This window comes from Aegilops tauschii, chromosome 7 (assembly GCF_002575655.3).
Source record: "Aegilops tauschii subsp. strangulata cultivar AL8/78 chromosome 7, Aet v6.0, whole genome shotgun sequence".
Lineage (NCBI taxonomy): Eukaryota > Viridiplantae > Streptophyta > Magnoliopsida > Poales > Poaceae > Aegilops > Aegilops tauschii.
In genome coordinates, this window is record NC_053041.3 from 5,254,585 (window position 1) to 5,276,626 (window position 22,042).

At 42.1% G+C, this 22,042-nt stretch overlaps 1 protein-coding gene and 1 pseudogene across 1 annotated transcript; both read right to left on the minus strand.

The window, feature by feature from the left end:
* Window positions 1-221: 221 nt before the first annotated feature.
* On the minus strand, window positions 222-4,708 carry LOC109745802 (putative disease resistance RPP13-like protein 1; annotated as a pseudogene).
* An 8,743-nt stretch (window positions 4,709-13,451) lies between these two features.
* LOC109745803 (disease resistance protein RGA5) lies at window positions 13,452-22,042 on the minus strand. Its single transcript, XM_040397050.3, has 11 exons — window positions 21,586-22,042; window positions 21,344-21,478; window positions 21,118-21,267; window positions 20,720-20,990; window positions 20,326-20,539; window positions 20,115-20,238; window positions 19,603-19,785; window positions 18,582-18,990; window positions 17,534-18,489; window positions 15,301-17,285; window positions 13,452-13,999 (listed from the first exon to the last, which is right to left on the minus strand). The coding sequence occupies exons 7-10, from the start codon at window positions 19,617-19,619 to the stop codon at window positions 15,320-15,322; spliced, it is 3,348 nt and encodes a 1,115-aa protein (XP_040252984.1). The 5' UTR covers window positions 19,620-19,785; window positions 20,115-20,238; window positions 20,326-20,539; window positions 20,720-20,990; window positions 21,118-21,267; window positions 21,344-21,478; window positions 21,586-22,042; the 3' UTR covers window positions 13,452-13,999; window positions 15,301-15,319.

Here is a 22,042-nt window from a genome sequence, read left to right on the forward strand (position 1 = left end):
GATATATATCTATTGAGAGTGCAAAGGTGGTCGAGGAAAGCTAATTTACCTTTCCATTTATTTGTAGGTGGAAATCTAAATCACGCTTGAACTAATTTCCTTAATGCGGATATGCGCGATCTTTGGCCAACTTTCTCCATCAGGTGGTCAGCAACTCTCCTTCAAGAGCTCACTACAACCCATTAAGAAAATGCGCTGGAGGGAGGATGGCAAATCTGGTAAAGATGATATGTTAGGGCAGTTAGAGGTATGTAGATCCTTCAGATTGGAGAAGCACTTCAGAGTTGTTGGCAGGGAAATCATTTGGCAATTAAAGAAGCACAGGATCTTGACAAAAGTGATATATGCAGATTCTTCTAATGAAATGAACGGGTTCCTTGCATCCTTCAAAACAGAGGTATGGTGGAATTGTGAAATCTTCAGCCGCAAGCATTTTGTTGAGTATAACAGAACTGCTAACATAGAGTGTGTCCTGGACTCGAAACTGTGAGATACACTCGGGGGTGAGTTTCGGAATGTCAATCAAATGTACATCTTTAAGTTGCAAGGAAGACAATCCTTCGAGTGTACATAGATCTGGCAAGTAATACAGGTAGAGTGATTCAACGGAGGTGAGATTACCAACAGACAAGCATGCAGTGCTTCTACAGTAGGATATGAAAATACGATCCATGTGCTGCCAGTCAGCGCAGAGGAAGTCAGCTGCAAGCACGCAACCGGTTATACTTAATCTCTGAAGGCATAATGGCAAGCATTCTGCTCCATGTGCCAACTCTAAAGAAGGGCAGTAACTCAATATGAGACATGAAAGAGAGGTAGCAGCTCGTAAGCCCCCTAATGACCTGAGATACCAGCAATGTTTGATGTCCAAGCGGTCAAGTTTTGCCAAACGTTGGAAGACCTCTTCTGAAGGAAGTGTAGTTAAAGTCATAATCTCTGCTAAGAACAGTTTTTCCAGTGAAGCCAGGCCATCAAGGCAAACAGCTAAATCTCCATCTGTAATATAGCATGAAGAAAAAGTAAGTTCATGAAGTCCTGATGGTGGATTCAGCAGCGGCCCAATGCTCCTTCCATGCATGAGCCTCATCCTCCGCTCATGACAGTATATCCATGCCTTGATGATATCCTCTTTTACCAACACTTCATCTTTGTCTCTTTCTAGAGCACTTTCAAGGTTCTGAACATGTGAAACATCAGCATGCATTAATATCATCAGCTGCTACAGAACTGAATGTTCAGATGAGAACGCATTCCTAATATATGGTCCTGAACCCACCCCCCAGATTAAACCAAGTTGTGATGCCAAGTGGTCTGTCCTCATGATATTCTCTCTCTGATCAAGATATCCCAGCCCATCGTTGGAGATAAATATAAGCGGTGGGCATTTCTCTACTACTAATATTTTAAGGCCTAGTGGAAGACAAGGTAACATCTGCAGGTTTGGCACATTGCGGAGGGCAAGAGAAGAGCAATTTCCAAATAGTCCAGTATTGTATGGTAGGCTTTCTACCATGCTGCAATCAACAAAGCTTAAGGATTCCAAATTCTCAAAATATGAACCATCAAGTAACCAGCCTGGATATTTTGAAGATTTGTAACCGTGAATACTAAGGGCCCCAAGTTGAGGCGGTGGCATCATGCCTTCTAGAATCTCCAAATGTAAGATATGATCAAAGTTTGTGTCATCCTTGCAACTCCAGACAAGTTGCAAGCTGCGAAGATGAACTTTCTGATACAACTTTGATTTCAAGGCTTGATCCTTCCCAGTGGCATTCTCAAGATTTGTGACACTTAAACTTCCACGGATCTGGTTCATGTCCCTTAGCTGTAGCAACCCATAACCCATTTTATTTTGCACAGAAAATTCTTCAAATTGTTGAAGAGAAGTTAGCTTGCTGATGTTAGGAACTTGAGGCAGTGCTTTCTTGGGCATGTAATATAGATCCTGACGATATTCAAGATGTCGTAACTTCTTTAAATTGCAGAGTTTCTCTGGCAAACTCTCGACTTTGTGATTGAACAGAAGTAACTGCAAGTGGTAAAGAGTACACAGAGATCTTGGCAATTCAGAAATCAATGTTCTGATGATATTCAAATACCGAAAGTGCTTCAACTCACCAACAGATTCTGGCAACTTACTACCACTGTAAGATGACAAATATAGTACGCGCAACTTCTTCAAATTCTGTAGTATCTGGTTAAAAAGGTCAACTACATCATCCATTAGGGGGTCTATGCAGATAATAGTGCGTAAATGATGTAGCTTGCAGATACTTTGCTTGTGTTGCATTATACTATCAACACGAACAGATAGATGTCGAACACTGGATGGTACATCTGTCACCTTATGATCTTCCAATCTGAAGCAGTTCCCTTTGGAGAGTGATTCTGCAAGATCATGAAGGAGATCATGCATAACATGATATTTCTCATTAACTGGTTGAAAGAAGGAAACAGATATCATCTCCTTGAAGCAGTCCCTCCCGACATCTTCCACACTCTTGTTTTGGTTGTACGAATCAATAAGGCCCTCTGCCATCCGAAGAAGAACCAACTCATCAGTAACATACTTGTGACCTTTTGGAAACAAGCTACAATATAGGTAGCACCTCTGCAAACATGGATCTAACTTCTCATAGCTCCATAATAGAGCTCTCATGGGCTCACTTAATTTGTTAATCTTCATATTTAGAGCTTCCTTCCATGCAGTGGTACATGTTTTCCCTTTCAACTGGGAACCCACAACTTTTGCCGCCAGAGGAGATTGTCCAAGTCTTTTAGCAACCTTCTCTGCAAAATCTTCAAGCCTTTCGCGCAACTGCAGATCTATGATTTTTGGTCCAGAGAATGCGTAGTGTTTGAAGAGTGCCAAGAACTGAGCATCTTCCGTGTTTTCCAGAGGACACACTTCACAGCAAAGAGCAGCTGGAAATGTATTCCTTCGAGAAGTTACCAAAATTTTGCTTCCCATCTGTTGCGAAACTAGAGGAGCTAATAGTTGGTCCCATTCCCCCTCACTGCCAGGTTCAAACCAAACATCATCCAACACGAGTAGAAATTTCTTTGATTCTTGCAGTATGTTTGCCAAGTTGTGCTGCAGAGTATCAAGGCTACCAATGTGTGGGCATTCCCCTTGAGAGACAGACTCGATGATCTCCCGTGTATGACGGCGGACATCAAGTTTGCGTGAGATGCTTACCCACATTGTCACATCAAAATATTCTTTTACCCTCTTGTCATTGTAAACAAGTTGTGCTAATGTGGACTTTCCTATGCCTCCAACTCCAACAATGGCCAAACCCAAGTACATAGCTGTACTAGACTCAGACTCAGTAGTAGCAGTTATCTTGGTAAGGCGGTCAATTATATGATCGCTATCCTTGTCACGACCAATCACTTTCATAGGTTGTAGTGATGTGGCCTCAAGAACATCAACTGATGGTATGGTGGGGCTCTCTGCATTATAGCTGGCTGGTAAGCAGAGTAGTTCACGGAACTCCTTGGCTTTCGCCAGGGTAGCCTTCAGTTCATGCAGCTGCCGAAGTAGCTTTCTGTTCTCAGAGCTCAGATTGGACAGCCTGCTTGATGCAGCACGCAGAGGCTTCATAAAAGTGCTGCTGATGGTCAGGATCGTAGCCAGGCCCCAGGCTGCCCTGGCTGTGGCCCGGGGCGTGGCAGTGAAACTCTTTGGAGACTGTAGCAAAAGTAGTGCACTGTAGCTACTATATTACTGTAGCCATAAGGGCTGGCCCGGGGCGTTGGCTAATCCTAGCTACGGCACTGCTGATGGTGGAGGCATTGGGCGGCAAAGAATCCTTCCCCTTTGCTTGGCGCTTGAGAAGGTTGTACTCATGCTCTTCCAGCAATTCTTCAGCCATGTAGAAGGCTTCTTTGAGTTCCTGAAGCCATTTGTCCAACTTGGGCCTGTGGTTTCCCTTGTTTGCTGCTTTAATCACCAGCTCGAGTTGGGGCATGATTGTGGTCTCCAGTTCATGGAGCTCACGCATCATGTCCACTCCAAGGTACGTTGAAGAATAAGCAAGGAGCTTCTTCAAAACCGGCGATGCAGCTAATCTTAAGCCAGCTATAGCTAATGCCACTTCTGTCATCGGTATTGCAGTTTTTTTTGCGTATATGCCTTCGGAGGGGGTTGTGTTTGCTTTGTGGATGCACAGATCTTGGGTGCAGAAAGACAAACTATGCGAAACCAAGCAGATTTTTCCTGTTAGAAGGTGGGTTTCACTAGGCTGGAAGAGAGTATAAGTGGTGTTTCTAGACGAAACTAGGAGAATATATTTGATCCATAAAGATACCAATCATAGAACGGCCTGAACAAGTTTGATCCATAGAGCGCTGGAATTGTTTCTGGGCAAAGGGATGGATCAAAGCCTGTTGAAGTTGGAAATCACGATATAAATTAGCCAACTGCAACAGAGATTAAAACAAAACAAAAAAGAAACCCGCTGGCAGATCTGTAGCCAATGGCAAAAACCAAGAATACTATTTTGAGCGTGGAAAACGACATGAATAAATGATAATCGAGGGATAAAAGTGCTTCTAGATGGGAGGTAGAAACAACAGTGAGTATAGAATGGATGAAAACCTGTGTGAGTGGGAAATCACGAGATAAACTAGCCTGTTGCAACTACAAAGATAATAGACAGAAGCCTGCAACGTTTATTAGAGGAAAACAGACGAGAATAGTGGTGGGCTTACACAGATGAAGAAGTGAGAAGCAACATTGTAGGAGCCCATGCAGCGATGCAGCAAGGTTGCAGGAGAGGCAGATAGTAGGAACTAATAGAATGAGAAACAGGAATCACACGACAGCAGGTCGACAAGGCAATACTAGATCCGATCCAACAACTTGCCTATCTTTTAAGGTCTAGCTCACTGATCGATAATAAACTAACCAGTAACCAACGTGGACACAGCTCACTGATTGATAATTAAAGTAAATAAATTAGGCTAGATGGATCTTTCCTGATATCATATATCACACAATTGTTAACGTTATCGTTAAATGGTAGCATAAACTAAGCAGGGACAGTGTCCGATTGCAGGAATCCATCATTCTGAGTTTCTGCAAGAAGGAATGAACCCACCAAGTAGGCAAGGACAAGGGAGGTGGGAGTGGACTTGTGAATAAACAAACTAGTGACCAATAATCGATAATTAAAGTACCAAAAGTAGGCCAGATGCATCTTTCAGGTTATGACATATCACACAATGGAGCATTTTGTATCAAAACCTTCAGCAGCCGATACATAACTCTATGCAATCAGATCAGCTGTAGAGGACTCTGCAAATACAACACCATTCTGCGACTAAATAGGAACAACCAGTTTGTTACCCCTGAAGCTTCACGAGTTAGAATCACACTAGTCGTCAACCCGTGCACCAGCACGGTCTAGAATTTACAAAACAAACATCTGTTTAATTACTCTATTGTACATTAGTATTGTATCAAAGACTATTTTGAAATCCTTGTAATCTTATTTGCCATATAGAAAAGGAGAAACATATTCCTTACTTTAATTCCTTGTCTTGTGAGTATTGTAATTGTGGAAAATCTATTGACAAAAAGTGGTAGTGATGAAATTAATAGCTTAAGTGAAAAGAGTGGCTAATAGGCAGTTCACACAGACAATAAAAAATGAACTAAATGGAAATAACATGCAGTACATTCTAATTAAATAATACGAACTATAATGTTAGAAGCATCAATAAGACAATTTACCTTCGACGCTACAAACAAAGGGTAAATTTCCATCGAAAAGGAAAACCCCAAAAATAGTATGATTATAACGACTTCTTAGTTGATACATTTCACGGCTGCAATGTTTGTGGAATAAATATGACCCATGATTTAAGTGGTTACACAAAGTGGTTACTACACGACTATGATATGTGTGGTAAAAAAAATTGGATGCACGGCGATAATATGAACATCATTCTTACAAATCCCAGAATAATCAATCAAGTAAGAGTAGACGGCAGGTTCATTATGTACTATACTACAAACATAAAGTATAGGTATTAAGTTCATTAGTATATCTATTTGGAAGAAAAACTTAAAAATAGTTCTAAAATGTGAACTACCAAAATATTGGCATATACAAAACAAAAACAACATCCATTCGGTATGATGGTGCATCATGCACTAAGAATTACCACGAATATGGACTGGGAAAAATACGCTGAGAAGTTCTGAAATATTTGAATATAGTTTGTGTGTGATTAGTGCGCACACACTCCGTTGTACAAATGGCAAATGAAGCAACACTTATGTCTGAATCCTTTGAATCGGTTAAGACCAAGATCTTCATTTAATCAAAATTGGACACCACAATGTTGAGAAATATCGTATGAAATATTGTTAACTGAAAACTCGTGTTAATTGAACAGAAAATAACTAAATTTTTATAGAGACACTAAGAAATCTGGATTACATCTAGTATCCAATAAAAATATGAAATTCCAGGGGAGTAATTGGGATAGGTACAAAGGAGAAGAGTAGATAGCACGGGGAATAATTTGCTATTCTTTTCCCACAACTTAGGTCTTTTATTTTGATCCAATGATTTCCTTCTGTTTGGGGGAACGCCTCTCAAGCTTTGATCGCTTACATAAGGACAATGTGTCTTCAGTAAGAGCTGAGCACATTGAGTCCAGGTAGTGTTGCATTTCATACAGCAAGAACTTGGTGTTGTAGAAGCACGATTCGTACGATGGGGATAAGTCCTCGGGAGGAACATGCCGAGTCTTCTCTTCTTATGATGATGAGCAGCATGGCCGCTGAGTGGGTTTTTTTTCTTTCTATTTTTTATATTTCGATCCAATCATGGGGAAATAGGGAGAGGAGGTATACATATCCAAGATTAGCTTTTTTGTTCCATTTTTTTGTGTGTGGAAATCACCTGAAGTTTAGGTAGAAGTAATACTAAATAAATAGTCGTTAACTATAAAAGCAAAAAACTTACCTTTGTCACAAACCAATTGGATCTCTACATAGAAGAAGTGCTCAGGCCTAAAAGGAAATCAAAGAAATCACATAACATAACAGAGATGGAACTTTGATTCGTAAAATTGGTCAACTGGACAAAATTCAATTAGCTTGAAAATAAGTTTAACACATGCACGAAGCCTGTACCTTGATGAAAAAAATGTAACTACATGATACTAATAATATGGTATATGTTGAACAAAAAGAAATCATGATACTACTTGTTAGTATGAATGTCCACTACACATGTTGCTGAACTGATAACAGGCCAGTACTCTGCTAGTAATTGTTGACTACTGAATTCCGCCACTTTACTCCCATCACCATATATATGTACAGAACATATCTCGGATACTGTACCACCAAGTCAACTTAAGGGAGGAGGCAGCACTTGCAAGAGCATGTAGAGAAAAAAAAATACCAAACTGAACTATTTTGTTCTGTCAGTGCACACTATAATTTCCTTGTTCACAACGCAATTACTTGAAGAAAACGACATGCCTCAGGACTAACATGCCTTTGTGTGCATGGATAGTTCGAAAGAACTACACCAACCTGTACTAAAAAATTGATCAACCTAGCTACGCACATGAGGAATCAATCATCCAAAAGATGAATTCAGTATTTCTACACATCTTGTAGGATGACGTGAGGTTAATCCCAAGGGAAGGAGTTGTCAGAGCTGCATTAGTGGCTTAGGGCTGGAGCGCCTCCACCACACCCTACAGCTTCAGCCATGGCAGTGAGAGCTACCTTTGAATAGCCAATACGCTTGGGGAAAGAAGTGGGGATAGCCAAGAATTAGATAAATATACGGGTAACTGACTGGATGGAGCAAGAAAATCCGTTCTTCCTGCTTGGAGTCAGTAACTCAAGAGAAGACGAAGACGGCCAAGAATTAGGTATACTTACATATGCTGTCAGATGAGTTTGCCAAGAGAGAAGCTGAGGCGGAGAAGCTGGAGCATCCGCCTCCGGGATGAACCCAGCACACGAACTGTACCTCCGGCATCCTCCCAGCTCCACTGCCCACTCATCAATGAACCCCCCCCCCCCCCCCCCCCCCCCCCCCCCCAAGGTCAGTTTCGTTGGAGAAGTTTGTGAGCACTTATAAATTGTTTCTCGTGAGGGCCTCGCCAAAGATTGCTAGATCAGGCCCAGATGATCAATGATACTGAAACCCTAGGTAGGCTCTTCTACAACGCAGGGAGCCAGGGAAGATGAGAATTGTGTTCTACGTGAGATTACCGAAGAAACAGATGGATGTTTTTTTTCGTTCAGCCTGTTGCTTAATTAGGTGGAACAAACAGGGAGGACTCCTTACGTTGAAAACAGATGGATGATTTTTTTCCTTCAGCCCATGGCTTAATTAGGTGGAACAAACAGGGAGGACTCCTTATGTTTCTCATCCGACGGCTCTAGATACGTAATCTGGAGATTGGATGGACAAATTTTCTTAGTTTCCAGGATTAACGTGGAGCCTCGTTTGGTGCCTCCAATTAGTAAATATATGATATAAGATTCTTCTCCTTACGATGCATGCGAGAGTGGAGAACTATCATCATGGTGGTGGTGTGGTGGACATGGTATTAGACCATGAAAAACTTCTTTTTTCTCTCCAGCACCATCACCGGCTCATCTCCATGAACCATCCTCACAAATGTGAAAGATATGACCAAAAATAACATATGACCCTGTTGATCTTCAACCTGCAGGGAAAGGTAATATGATCTCCTTCAAATTGATCCATAGATTACATATTCAAAAGGAAGGGATATTGTACATCCGAATAGCTTCTGAACTACTATAAAAGTGTGCAGAATTTGACAGAGCGCCTGCTTCTATGTCTGCCACAAAGGAAGTGGCAAGTTTCTAGCTGATGCAATATACTCCCTCCGTTCCCAAATATAAGTCTTTTTAGAGATTTCAACAAGGGACTACATACGGAGCAAAACGAGTGAATCTACACTCTAAAATATGTCTATATACATCTATATGTTGTAGTCCATTTGAAACCTCTAAAAAGACTTATATTTAGGAACGGAGGGAGTACAAGTCATCACTGATATAACAACCTAGGAAAGAATCAATGAATTTTCTTAACTACTAACTAGCATAGGCGGACAGGTGAGCTATCCGTATCCTGTGCCTCAGCCTGAACCACCTACCTATCTGATTTTCCCTTCTTCAGACTGCCATGCCTCTGGAGATACATCGACCGCTTCATCATACAGTAACAGTTCATACGGTTTCCCAAAGGTGGGGGGTCTGATTAACCAAATTAGCATTAGTATGACAATCAGCTAAATGATTTCTAACCAAAGGTTGGTACTATCCTACCTATATATTCTGTATAAAGAAATAAGGAGCACAGTCTATCCTGATTTCGACTCTGAGGAGTCATGGTCAACTTTGCTAGCACGCACAATTATAAATGATCAAAGGCGAATTAATACCAAGAAAGAGACATAAAACTAATGCAAGTAGGAATGTCACTAACTGGTTTTGGGGCAGCAGGATGGTTCCAGGAAGCTTTGAATAAGCCAACCAAATTCACGATTCTATTAACCTGATTTACCCACCACTTAATTAAGCAGGACCCCACTTAATGGAGGGGCATTTTCATGTCTTTTCCTGCTTTACCGACTTAATTACTGTCACTTGCACGACCCACCCTACTTAATGGACGCACACTTCATGTGCTTTCCAGCTTTGCCCACTTAATCACTGTATGCCCCGTACACGTACAGAGAGAAAAGAGGAAAACCTGCCTGTAAGTCAAGCACTCAAGCCCACCATGGGAAATCAATATATCGTAATTCCTTCAAGACGATCCTCATCTGGCCCTCGTCCTGGTCCAGCATTAGGATTATGAAGTTGCTGCTCCTACTCCACTCCCCTGTTAACCCAAACAAACAAGAGATAGCTGGGGGCAGCTAATTAAGGAAGTGTTTAGCCGCAAACCGATTTGGCTTGTGCGTGGGGCAGCGACCAAGCAACCAACCGGAGAAGGTGGATGGGACTAAGCGGCACAGAGACAGGGATAAGGTGGGTGAGGGAGAGATGGATCTTATCACCTGGTACTAGGAGTGAGAGGGACGCCCGCCGCCGGTTGCCGGTCGCTTGTGGGTCGCCGGAGCCTAAAGGGGAGGGGATGTGTCAGACAGAGCCTCTCAGGTAGGTAGGCGTGCCCGTGGCCGTGCGACGACAGTGATGGAGACCAGGTTTTTTTTTTGCGTTATTGTTAGTGAACAATATCGTTCTAGTCTGGCAAGACAAAATATTGTTCAGCTCAAAAAATGAAAAAATTATTGTTCAAAAGGATATATTTTTTTTTGCGGGGTGAAAGACCTTCTATTATTCTATTAACCTATTCTAGCTAGCTCGTTAATAAAAGAAAATTGTTGGTGAACAATAGCACATTTTCTATTCTTCAACTAATACAAGGTGTTTCAGCTAACAATGGGGAAAAACAACCTTCGTGTTGAATGTTTTTTGATTCGAGGCTATCTTAGGGGTGTTTTCACTTGTTTTCTGACTTCTACGGCAGAGAAAAAATAGAAAGAATTTCATGGTCGGACAATTGCCCAGATCATCCGTGTACCAAAACCCAGATGTTCAGCCTTAACCAGATGTAATTCTTCTCTGAGTACTCATCCGGGATTTCGTCTGGCCTTAGCCCGATCCTTCGGCCGTCCTGAAACTCTGTTGCTATTGCAATGGACTATTTTGGCTCTAACTTTTGTATACGACTTCAGATTAAAACAATTTTGATATGAAAATCATCTGTTTCGACAAGACAAAAACCTTCATGTTGAAACCTTTCTCATTTGAGGCCATCTTAATTGTGTTTTTATCCATGCAAAAATCCGGTGTCAACACAGTTCTTGAGAAGGAGGGGGGCCATTGCCCCCTAATCCTAATTGATTTATTTTCTTTATTGGGGCTGTGCTTGTTTTCACGCGGGCCAGCTCAGGCATCCAGAAGGATTATTGAGAGGTTCTTGAGGAGCTACATGGCAACCTATTCAAGGATAACATTTAATCCTACTATCGATCAGCATCACTCCATTTCATGTTCAATTCCAGCCACCTTTAACAGCGAAAACATGTAGCGCCCTAGGACAGACACTATGCAAAGCTCACAGCTCTTCTATTGTCCGCATAATATCAATCCTGGGACACCCACCAACACAACATGCACGTCGCAATATACACACTATGCAAGTTAAATTTGTAAATATCATAACACAAACCACAAAAGAATCTGCAACAACATTTTCAGTAACTACTCCGAAGAGTCAACTTTAACAAATGAATACCCCCTCCGTCCCAAAATAAGTGTCTCAACTTTGTACCAACTTTAGGGAGGTGAGAGATCATATAAGAACCGACTATACTAATCGATGTGAAATATAACCCCACAGGTTCACCTCGACGGGTGGCCGCCTGATCAAGCTGCGCCCACATATGAGAATTCTACCCAATCAAAACAGAACAACACGCCATGAATTCTCCCTCGCATCACCCGCGAGGAAGTATATCCTTGCCACTCATGCCTAAGTTGACAGTTTTTATTATTATTTATTGAAGCTAGCTGTTCTATGATCAAGTTAAAAATCTATAAGTCATCCATAACCATGGACATGGATATTCAAATACATTTAACCCTGCAAAGGTGTACCACTGTTAAAACATAACGTGACTACCATTCTTGATGTCATGTGCATTAGCACATATTTTGTGGGAAATCACACTTCAGTTAGTATGACGGCAGAGTGATAGCCCATGAACACTGCCCTAATGTGGTGGCGGTGTACGAGGGGTAAGGAAGAGAGAGCCAGGGGAGTTAGTTTGGGGGATTTAGGCCTGCTTATATGGAGGGCTTTGGTTGGCTAGAGATCGTGGCACGTCAATGCTGTACACTACTCATATAAATATCGCGCTAGAGTATAAATAATTTACAAGTAGTAAGTGCTAAAGTATATATATAAGCTTTGTTGTCCTTCCTCTAGTTTCATCCCTTCCAAGTTTATATGCCCAATAAGCTTTGTTGTCCTTCCTCTAGTTTCATCCCTTCAAATTCTTCAATGAAATTTAAAATTTGGAACTATTATAAAAAGAAGTAAGGCCTTTCCACGTAGTTTCTTCCCTTAATTTTTATCTAGTTTCATCATATTTTGGGACAATCTTTCTTGGAGATGTAACACATAAGGGTAGACATGTGCGCCAAAAATTGGCAATAGAGCATGTTGGTCTCCCAAGAGAAAAATAAGGTTTGGTTCCTTCTAACTAGCAGTACCATCACTTCGACATGGTCATGCAAATCACCAGTGGTCATCAACAACCTACTTCTCATTGTCGCGTCGACAAAACACCGACTATGATGATGCATGGTAGGAGAAGGCTGTATTATGTTGTTCATCGATATTGTCCAGAATAAGAAAGTCATCGAAACTATCAAAACGCCAAGATGGAGGTATAGTATGTTGTTGATTTGTATTTTCAACTATATGAGAGCCGCGGTGCTGCACAGCCCTTTTTCTACGTATGGTATGGCAATATTGGTTGCTCGCCTCTATGGCCCACCACATGGAATATGCTCACTGAGCCCGACTTAGTTTTGTGGGCTATACATTACCAAAACACTCATAAGTCTCATAGAGGCCCAATGGATGGTTGACATTTGCTACGGTGGCAGAATGCATGACGGAGAAGGCCAAGGTAACAAGGTTAACCAACCAATCTTGACAAATTTTAAATTCACCTCTCTTTCACACACAGATAAGTACGGTATATAAGAACAAACATAAAAGGAGAATGAACTAAATATGCACTCATATTAATTCACTAACCAATCATTAAACATAATATTTTCCAGCAGCATTTTAGCTACCTTTAAACTGGATATCTATATGAGCGATGAATATTTGGAGGTGGCACTAAACTTGACATTATGATAAGGCGACACTTTTTTAAGATAAGTATCGGCCATGCATCTTTAGAAGCAAAAGTACAATTGGACGTTAACGCCAACAATCTTTTCATATCGATATGAACCATGGAGCAAGCATTTGATAGTCGTACAATCATCGGTTCCACTTATAAGGATACCAGTTACAACACAATACATCCGGTTCTCAATGGCCAAGTACACGTGTTCAAAAAAAAATGGCCAAGTACACGAGAAATATTGTTCAAGGACTGGTGCTACTTTCTTTCGTTATCGCGGTGTGTTTTGCGTGTCTTGGATATGCACATGGTAATTAACAAATCAAGCTAGGCCAATCAGTGATTAGTAGAATCAAGCTAGGCCACCAAAGGGTTAACACCAAGAAATAAAGGGCGTTATGGGGACTTGCAGAATTTGAAGTACAGAAAAAAAAAACCATATTCAGAAGGCTCAGTAACAGAGTTGAACAGCTAAAACGTAAACAGACCAAAAATTTTTGTAAAAAATAAACACTTTTGTTTGTGAGCACTTTGACACACAAAAAATGGCACTCCTTGTGTCAGTCTCTCAGTGAAACGACCCAAGGGTATGTCATTTTGCCAAACCAATCAAAAGTGTGTCATTTTATGCAATACCCCATAAAGGGACTGAGTGACATCATGGGCTCAAAGGCTCATCCAATAGTAGTAACTAGAGTAAGCTAAGAACATCAGAATTGAACACTCGAACTTGTTGCTCACAAACATTACACGTCACGTAAATGCCACGCTGCACGCCACAACAACTGCTTCCCGCAGTTCAATCAGTCTGGTCAGACGCAGTCACGCAGACGCGGAGGCCTGTCGTCGTGGGGATTCCCTCCACACTTCCCGCCAACAAATTAATCAGTGGATCAACCATCAGAGTGGATAACAACCGCAAGGTAACTTCCAGCAGCTCCGCAGCCTCCTCTACTTGTTGCACCTTTACAAGTTCAGCGACAGCGCACCTTGTCAACTTCAGCAGAGTGGGGCTCTCCATTGTCTGACATGCAAACTCAACCTGTGCAGCAAGCAAATACTCAGGGTCAGCAGCAGACAACAAACAAGACTACCAACGAGCAGAAAGCTCTCAAAGCAGCAAAAGAAAAATCCTATTACTGGTTCTGAAGCAGTAGAGGAATTCACCGTCGCTGGATACAGAGGATGTACAGAGCCAGGGAAATCATCCAGCCACACAAAGATAGCATAAGTGTTTTTCAGACTGTAACGAAGCACCCCCGGATTAGGCTAACAGCTAATGCGCGACACTGTAACAAATTTTGGGACAACAGAGCATTCTTCAGGTCCTGGTATCTCGCCCCCTACCAAGATTAGCTGCACTTTTTATAGTATTAACAACACGTGCCTCGAGTGAGTCCTAGAGCCAGATTTTGCATGAACAATTGTTCCCCGGACAAGCCACCATGCCCAGATTATTCATAGACATTTCAGTGACAACACTAGCAAAAGAGAGAGTGGCTACTTGCCTTGCCTTGCGTAAAATGGATAACATTTCACTGAACCTGCTGGGTATTGCTGCCTTGCAGAGTTCACATGCAAGACAGCGATCGAGGATTAACTGGCTAAAATATGGGATGCCAACACAGGGTTTTTCCAGTCCAAGGCCTCAGTGAGGAGAAGGAAAAATCTGGTGCTGACTCTGAACCATGAGGCTGACTGGGTTGCCGGCGAAAACAGGCAATCAGGGTGACACGGAAAGCTTAACGCTCTGTGTATTGCATTGTATTGTAATTCTCGTCTTCTTCACTGGAAGGAAGGAAGGAAGGGAGAAGATGGATTGATTCGATTGATCCCGTTGTGCTTCTGCTTCCACAGGCTAGGAAAGAAAGAAAATATATATAGTGACAATTAATGTGCAAAAGTTAATTTGGATCTGTTTTTTGCTCTAATATTTTGCATATTCTGCTTGATGACACTCACTTTTTGCTTCATGGTGGCATACTCGCACATATCATGGCATTTGTTCTAATAGTATTGTTGTAGCTCGCCACTCGAGCCAGAAGAGCATTTGTGTGCAGGACATCATATATTTCATCCACATCAGTGAAAGGGGCAGGCCGTGTTTGCTTGTATCAATATAGAAATACACTAAGTAACAACCACATCAATTAAGCCTTTTGTAGTCTGCACCATTAAGCTACAAAATACATACTGCATATAGACAGATAATAGGGACGACTTGAGCAATAGCTAGGTAGGTAAATAACTATATATGAATATGATTCTCAAGTAAGTTAGAGGTGGCATGAATTAATTATAAGTACAAACTAGAAGCGAAAAATATAATGAAGCAGAGATTACCCTCAGCATGTCCATCATCTTAAATGAAGTCAACGGTGATGTCGGCACTTGGATGATGCTGCTTAAATGCTCCCTCCAACAGGTGCCTCACAGATGTTTTGTTTTGTGTTTGATTGCTGTACACATGTAACCAGATTTGTTTAAGGGTGCCAGCGGGCAAGTGCTGGATGCCAACCGGTAGGAACTGAGGAGCCATGTTGTGACGGAACCGCAAGGAAAGCTTCTCTAGCTTGGGCATAGCCCCAGCTTCAAAGTTCAGTGACACCTTTGGACAGTTGAAGAGCATCTGCTTGAGTGCTCGGAATGCCCCGCTGCCAGTGCCAGGGATGACTACACTTTCTTCCTTTTCTTCTTCACCCATACCAGAAACAATCAAATAGAAGTGGGCAAGTGAAGGCAGCCGTGCAACAATACTGACACCATCAGCCACCTCCCTCACCACAATGCCCAACTTGTAGAGGCCGTGGAGCTCACCAATCCACTCGGGGCACCTTTGAAACCTGCAGCCCCCCAGATTGAGCTCCCGAAGATGAGAGTCCCGATGGAATGGTGGTCTGGTAATCCATCCTGGGACATCTGGTTTGTAAGCAAATCCTCCTTTGAAAGTGAAGATCCTGAGGTTGGCAGAAAGCTTGCGGATAGAAGAGTCCAGGGCATCCATGGTGCTCTCTTCCACCGATTCACTACTCCCATTCCAAGAGATCCCAAGTTCCCTCAAGTTGGTCAGCTTGCTGAGCCCCTTGATATTCTCTACCGAGCTTTTAAACATATCTACACCTTGTAGGGTGCACAAGGACTTCAACCTATCGATCCCGTCAGGCAGCATTGTTCCCATCGAACTGAGATGCGACAACTGGGGCAAACTAACAATATCTGATGGATATTCTCTCAGTTTACCTACACGTATATCTATTGTCTCCAATTGCTGTAGCTCCTCAATTTTATTAGGTAGCTTCAACTCACATCTAGAAAAAATATCACAACTAACCTTTAAATACCTTAGAAGGAACAGCCCACTGATACCAGTGAGGTCCAGGTAGTTGTTCAAAGAATACTTATGTTCAAGGTGTAGCACTCTGACATACTTGAAATCCAGAAAATAAGGCAAAAGTGAGCTCCGGCAAAGTAAGACTGACCGAACATGTGATAGTGACCCTTTGTTGATTGTTTCCAAAATTGTTGTATCCTTTTTATCATTGTAGTGGACTGAGGCTCGGCGGATCTCCCCCATCTCAACCTTAGAACCATCAATCACATGAATAAAATTCTCTTTACTTGACTTGGATCTCATCATATCAAGAATTATATCATGTACTCTGCAAGACAACACTTCATTGTTGTAGCTTATCCTCCAAGGCTGGATCATACACATGTTGATGAGCTCTTTGAAGTACTTTTCTGCAACATCCACTGCATCCAGAAGACCATTTGTACTCACGTGCACGAAACCTTCGGCTACCCATTTCCTCAACAATTCAGTTTTGTCTATCTCGCGATCCTCTGGATACATACAAATATAAAGTAGACATGCCTTCAGATGATCAGGAAGATGTATGTAGCTAAGATCCAATATTTGCTTCATGTTTTCAAGATTATCTCCTTCAGTCAGAGCACCCAAGGATTTCCATACATACTCCCAGGTTGACTCTGGTTCACCAGCTAGAAGGCTTGCAATACTATTAATAGCAAGTGGCATACCACCACATTTTTTTAGAATATCAACTAAAATCTCTTCTTTTCTGTGTGTATCGGGGCAATCTTTTTCGGAACCAAATGTTCTTCTAAGAAATAGTGTTCTTGAGTCTACTTCACCGAGTGGTTTCATCCTATAAACATTTTTGCATTCAACTTTGCAACAGTCACGAGCAACACGTTCAATCCTTGTTGTTGTTATCACTCTACTGCCACAACTGTTTCTTGGAAAAGCATAAGCAATACGACCCCATGCTGTAGAATCCCATATATCATCAATTACTATGAAGTATCTGCAAAAATGTGCCACACGGTTAAGAAACAAGGGAGTGGCGAATCTTAGTAAATTTAGTAGGATTAGTGGCTGCCACAACCATATATGCATGCAAATTAGGACAAAGTAGAAGCGCATGCGAAGTAATCAAGAAAATATTGAATTTGAGTTATTTAATTAATGTAGTTTGCTTATGTACTCCCATCACCATGGGTTGATGTGTGTGCCGGGGGGGGGGGGGGGGGGGGGGGGGGAGGGTTTGTGCACCTCTTATCCTCGAGCAATTCTTGTAGTTCTTCAATGAGATCCTCCGCCTCCAAGTTCTCTACATTGAAATTCCTTACTAGTTTACGGAGGATATTTCCCAAAACTTTCTTCACATCAGGATTCTGACCAACCAAAACAAAAGTTTTAAGATGGTATTGGGCTTTAAGCTCGTCATATACTGCCTTGGCAAGTGTGGTCTTGCCCAATCCTCCCAATCCAACAATGGAGACTATCTTGAGATTTTCCTTTGATACATCGCCATCCTCCTCAAATAGCCTTATTAGCTCATCTCTTGGCCTATTGATGCCAACGAGCTGTTCTTTATCTTCATACATAGCCAAAATCCGAAGTTCATCAATGGCAGCTTTGGCAGATGCATTAGGTACCACATTGTCGACCTTATACTCTTTACACTTTTTGGCCGCATCTTGGACTTGTTTGCTTTTGTCTTTGATCAAGTTGCCTATTGTATGGTGACTCTTGCCCTTCTCTAAGTGGAAGCATATCTCGTGTGTGAGTTCCCTGAAGCCACTTGTACTAGATTCAGGCTGGCTTTGCACCAAGAAGCCGTCAACGAAATCCTCTAGGTCATATGACATCTCCCTGACATTGCTGGCCCAACGCTTGACCAGGTCATCGAGGTTGCCCCGCTGCACCTCTGACACCTTGCGGAGTACGAGCTGCATCGTCACCAGCTCTTCCGAGAGTGACTGGACATCTTTTTTGACGCTTGCCTCCAGATTGAAGTCCTCCTTGATGAGCTCGCCCAGCTTGTGGAGTAGGCTGCCCATGGCCCCCCTTGTGACATCCACGGCTCGGTCGCTGACTCTCAGTAGGTAAGTCATGTTCGTAGGTTGACTCTGTGAAAATTCTTCTGGTAGGTGGAAATCACGGCGATCTAGTTCTTTGTGACATTGTCCTTGCACGCCGTCTTTATAGATGCTGGAATTGATGTCCTGGCACCATAAACAACGAAGTAATAACATTGAATAATAAAATTATTTCAGTAATGGTGCTATGTACATTGAGATTATTTGATGAAGCTCACCATGAGGGAGACTGCCTCGGCTGGCAAACTGGGGTCTTGTCGACTAACAGGCTCATATTTGACCATCAAATTCACCTCATCAACCATTTTACCGGCCTCTTCATGGAATATATGTTCAGTGATATCCTCATCTCTAAGATTACTCACTTTTGTGCTCTGGATGATGAACTTGTCACCATTCTGTGTAACTTGTGGTGCCCTATCCTGTCGCTGCGCCTGCACTGTTATCTGAACAAGATGCTCGTTGCATCCTGGTGGCACAATGCCTTTCCCTGGCCGTGTCGTGTACTGCTGGCTTGGTCTTTCAATGTTGTAGGCAAAACAGGCCTTTGTTCTTGTTATCGTCCAATGTAAAATGTAGCTCGAGCGGTTCAATACCAAGCATGTCATCATCCATATAAGTGCTTTGCTGCGAGAAAAGAGAGACATGCATTGTCAGAAAGTGCACTATTTTCAGAAAGGATGCATAGATAATTTAGGCTACTAGGATAGTTTTCAAACACAAATCTGGGATTATGCTAACCTAGCGGGTTAAGATTAGCTAACCTATGTATTTGAATCTAGAACCAAAGTAACAAAACCTTAGAGTTGAATAACTGACTCAAAATTCATTAGTTCTCTGATCTCAACTTCTTAATGAAACAGTTTCATTAGAAAGCAAAACGTTCTAAATGTACTTAAACTAAATTTCTGCGTTTATACTATTTTTTTTCTCGAACACGCAGGAGATCTGCGTATCATTATTTAAGGCAAATTTTAAATGGGACAAGAACCCATACAATGCCCACGCACACCACGGTAAAGTTCTTAGTTTACATTCTCGCCTGAAAATCAAAGGAAAAAACCACCACGCAGGACCACATCCTGGATTATGCTAACCTAGAAGGTTTATGATTAGCTAACCAATGTATTTGAATCTAGAACCAAATAAACACAATGTTAGTTGGCTGTTTTACACTTAATTAGCTCTCTCATCTCAACTGCAGTTTGATTACAAGGTATCTTAAACTAGCTAGCTCACCTGGTCAGTGTGCACATCCGTACTTTCAGATTTACTCAAATAGTTAATTATATCCATTATGGAAGGTCTAGCTTCCGGTTCTTGTTGCCTGCAGCGTACTGCTATTTCCATGCATCTAGTTAGTTGCTGGTATTGTAGCAACGTCGGTGACTTACTCCACCTGTGTCTCCATCTTCGAAGTACCTACATTTAGAAAACGTTAACTTTTTGTGAAAATTCCAGAATCTTATAGTCCAAACTATATGTTCATGTCATGGTGTGTATCCAGCTGGCAATTTTTTTAGTTCAAAGCCATATATTAGCCTCATGGTGTGTGTATCGTCCAAACAAAGTGTGTCACTTTACCAGAACTGAAAAAATAAATCCATCCATGCATAATATATATCCATAAACATGTTGTTTCAATTAGATATGTAATTCAGTAGGATAGTATCCATATTGAAGTGCGATCAATTAAAAGATGCATGTAAAACATCATCCTCGTTCTAATAAGTGAGAGAAATCAGCCATACATTGTTTTTATCAGGGATGCCCATAAACCCTGTTACTAATTCAATGATTATGGCACCAAAACTATATATGTCAGACTTGACAGAAGTTTTGCCAGCGTTGTCATATTCCGGAGCGACATATCCTCTGCAATAAATGAACAAAGTAAATGTAGAGCTGTATGATGGAGAAATGTCAATTATCTAGTGGTGGCTCTTGTGATGCATATCTTACCGTGTTCCAAAACGTGGACCCATAGTATGTGAATTTTCATTTGGTCTTGACAAACCAAAATCGGTAATTTTTGGAACCATATGATCATCTAGTAATATGTTAGCCGGTTTAAGGTCCATATGAATAATTTCTTTCTCCTCGAGATGACGCAGACCATTGCAAATTCCGGTGATTATGTCATAGCGTTTTTCCCATTGAAGTCCCCTTAGTTCATCTGTAGAAGAATATATACATAAGAAGGTGAGGAGTTTCGTTAATCTACATACTGAGCAATGATAGAACAATTTTAATTCAAGCCTATACCAAACTGGTGGTGATGACTTGAAAACTCATCACTAGTCAAGGCAATAAGGCAAAGAAGAGAAGAGCTGCATCAAATGCAATAGGATCGTACCAGTAATATGCTTATCAAGGCTTCCATTGCTGATGTACTCGAAACAGAGCAATCTTTCTCTGACGTTGACCAATTTAAAATCATCGGACCCAGCCTCCGCTATTCTCGTCTGATACATATTAGAACAGAAGCCAAGAAACCGGACTACATTTTGATGATTATTAGCCTTCCAGAGGCTATTAAACTCACGGCGAAAAAGCTTGTCATCAACTGTGTTTACGTTTATATGGATCCTCTTCACAGCAACAAGAGCCCCGTTCTGGAGTACGCCCTGTTGGTGAGTGCGTCAGTGATGCTCACCCTTATTACAATACCAAGAGTTTTGCTTTTTTAATCAAACCGGCGGTGTTTTACTGGGCTCTGAGATCTGTAAGTAGTTTGTGAATGGTAAACTGTACCTTGTAGACCTCTCCAAATCCACCCTGGCCGATTTTATTCTCCTCACAGAAATCATTGGTGATGTCCTGTAAGAGTGCTAATGGCAGATCCTTGGGCTCCTCGTCTCCGTTGAGTATACGCTCCAGCACACTTTGGTCCCGCATTCAGAACTAGATAATGGTAAAAGTAAGTTTGCTTGAGACAGGCAGACAGGGTTGCAGAAATTGGTAGTAAGGAAATGTGTACCTGCTGGAGATTTAGCCCTGTATGTGTGTGATATCACCAAGCAATTTCGGCACATTAAAGAAGATGCACAGATGGTTCTTCAGAAATATAATCTATTAATGTGTATAGGGAGCAGAGAGGAAACCAAGTCGCTGCCTGCACAGAGCAGGAACACATCTCTTACTGTACTGTTGTCAGACGCTCTAGATCCAAGATCTAATCTCCATTGCAATAAGGGGGGGAAATCAGAGATGAGGGGATACCTTTGCATAGGCCTAGGCACCACACCAGAGCACCATCCCCATTGCAGAAGCAGAAGCAGAAGGCTTGGTTGACTCCAGCGCACTGCTGCGAGGTGGCTGTGTTGAGTGGCAAGCAAAGGGGGGAAGAGGAAGGGACGACGTCGGCACCTAGGCGAAACGAAAGACAGGTAACCGCAACCTGCGCTGCTCGGCGTCGGCGGCGACGGCGACGGCGGCGACGGCGGCGGCGGCGGCGAGATAGGAGTGGGGAAAAAGTGAGAGAATCGGATAGCTTTTCGACCGGCCAAGATATGTGTGGATTCCGGTGCTGTAGCAGACTGTTGTGCACTACTAGTGCTGATGATTCGGGTGCTGTAGCAGAATTATTGTGATTGGTGAGCCCTCCTCTCAGGATCAATTAGCAGCTCGAGGGAGGGGGCGTTGAAGGGGGCTGTGCATGGGATCTTTTGTCCTCATT

Excerpts from the sequence above, each read along its gene's own strand:
- LOC109745803 (XM_040397050.3), bottom strand. Across the intron at positions 18,490-18,581 it reads CCGAGGCAGTCTCCCTCATG|GACATCAATTCCAGCATCTA; the intron begins GTGAGCTTCATC and ends TTATGGTGCCAG. Across the intron at positions 17,286-17,533 it reads GAATTGCTCGAGGATAAGAG|ATACTTCATAGTAATTGATG; the intron begins GTGCACAAACCC and ends ACATTTTTGCAG.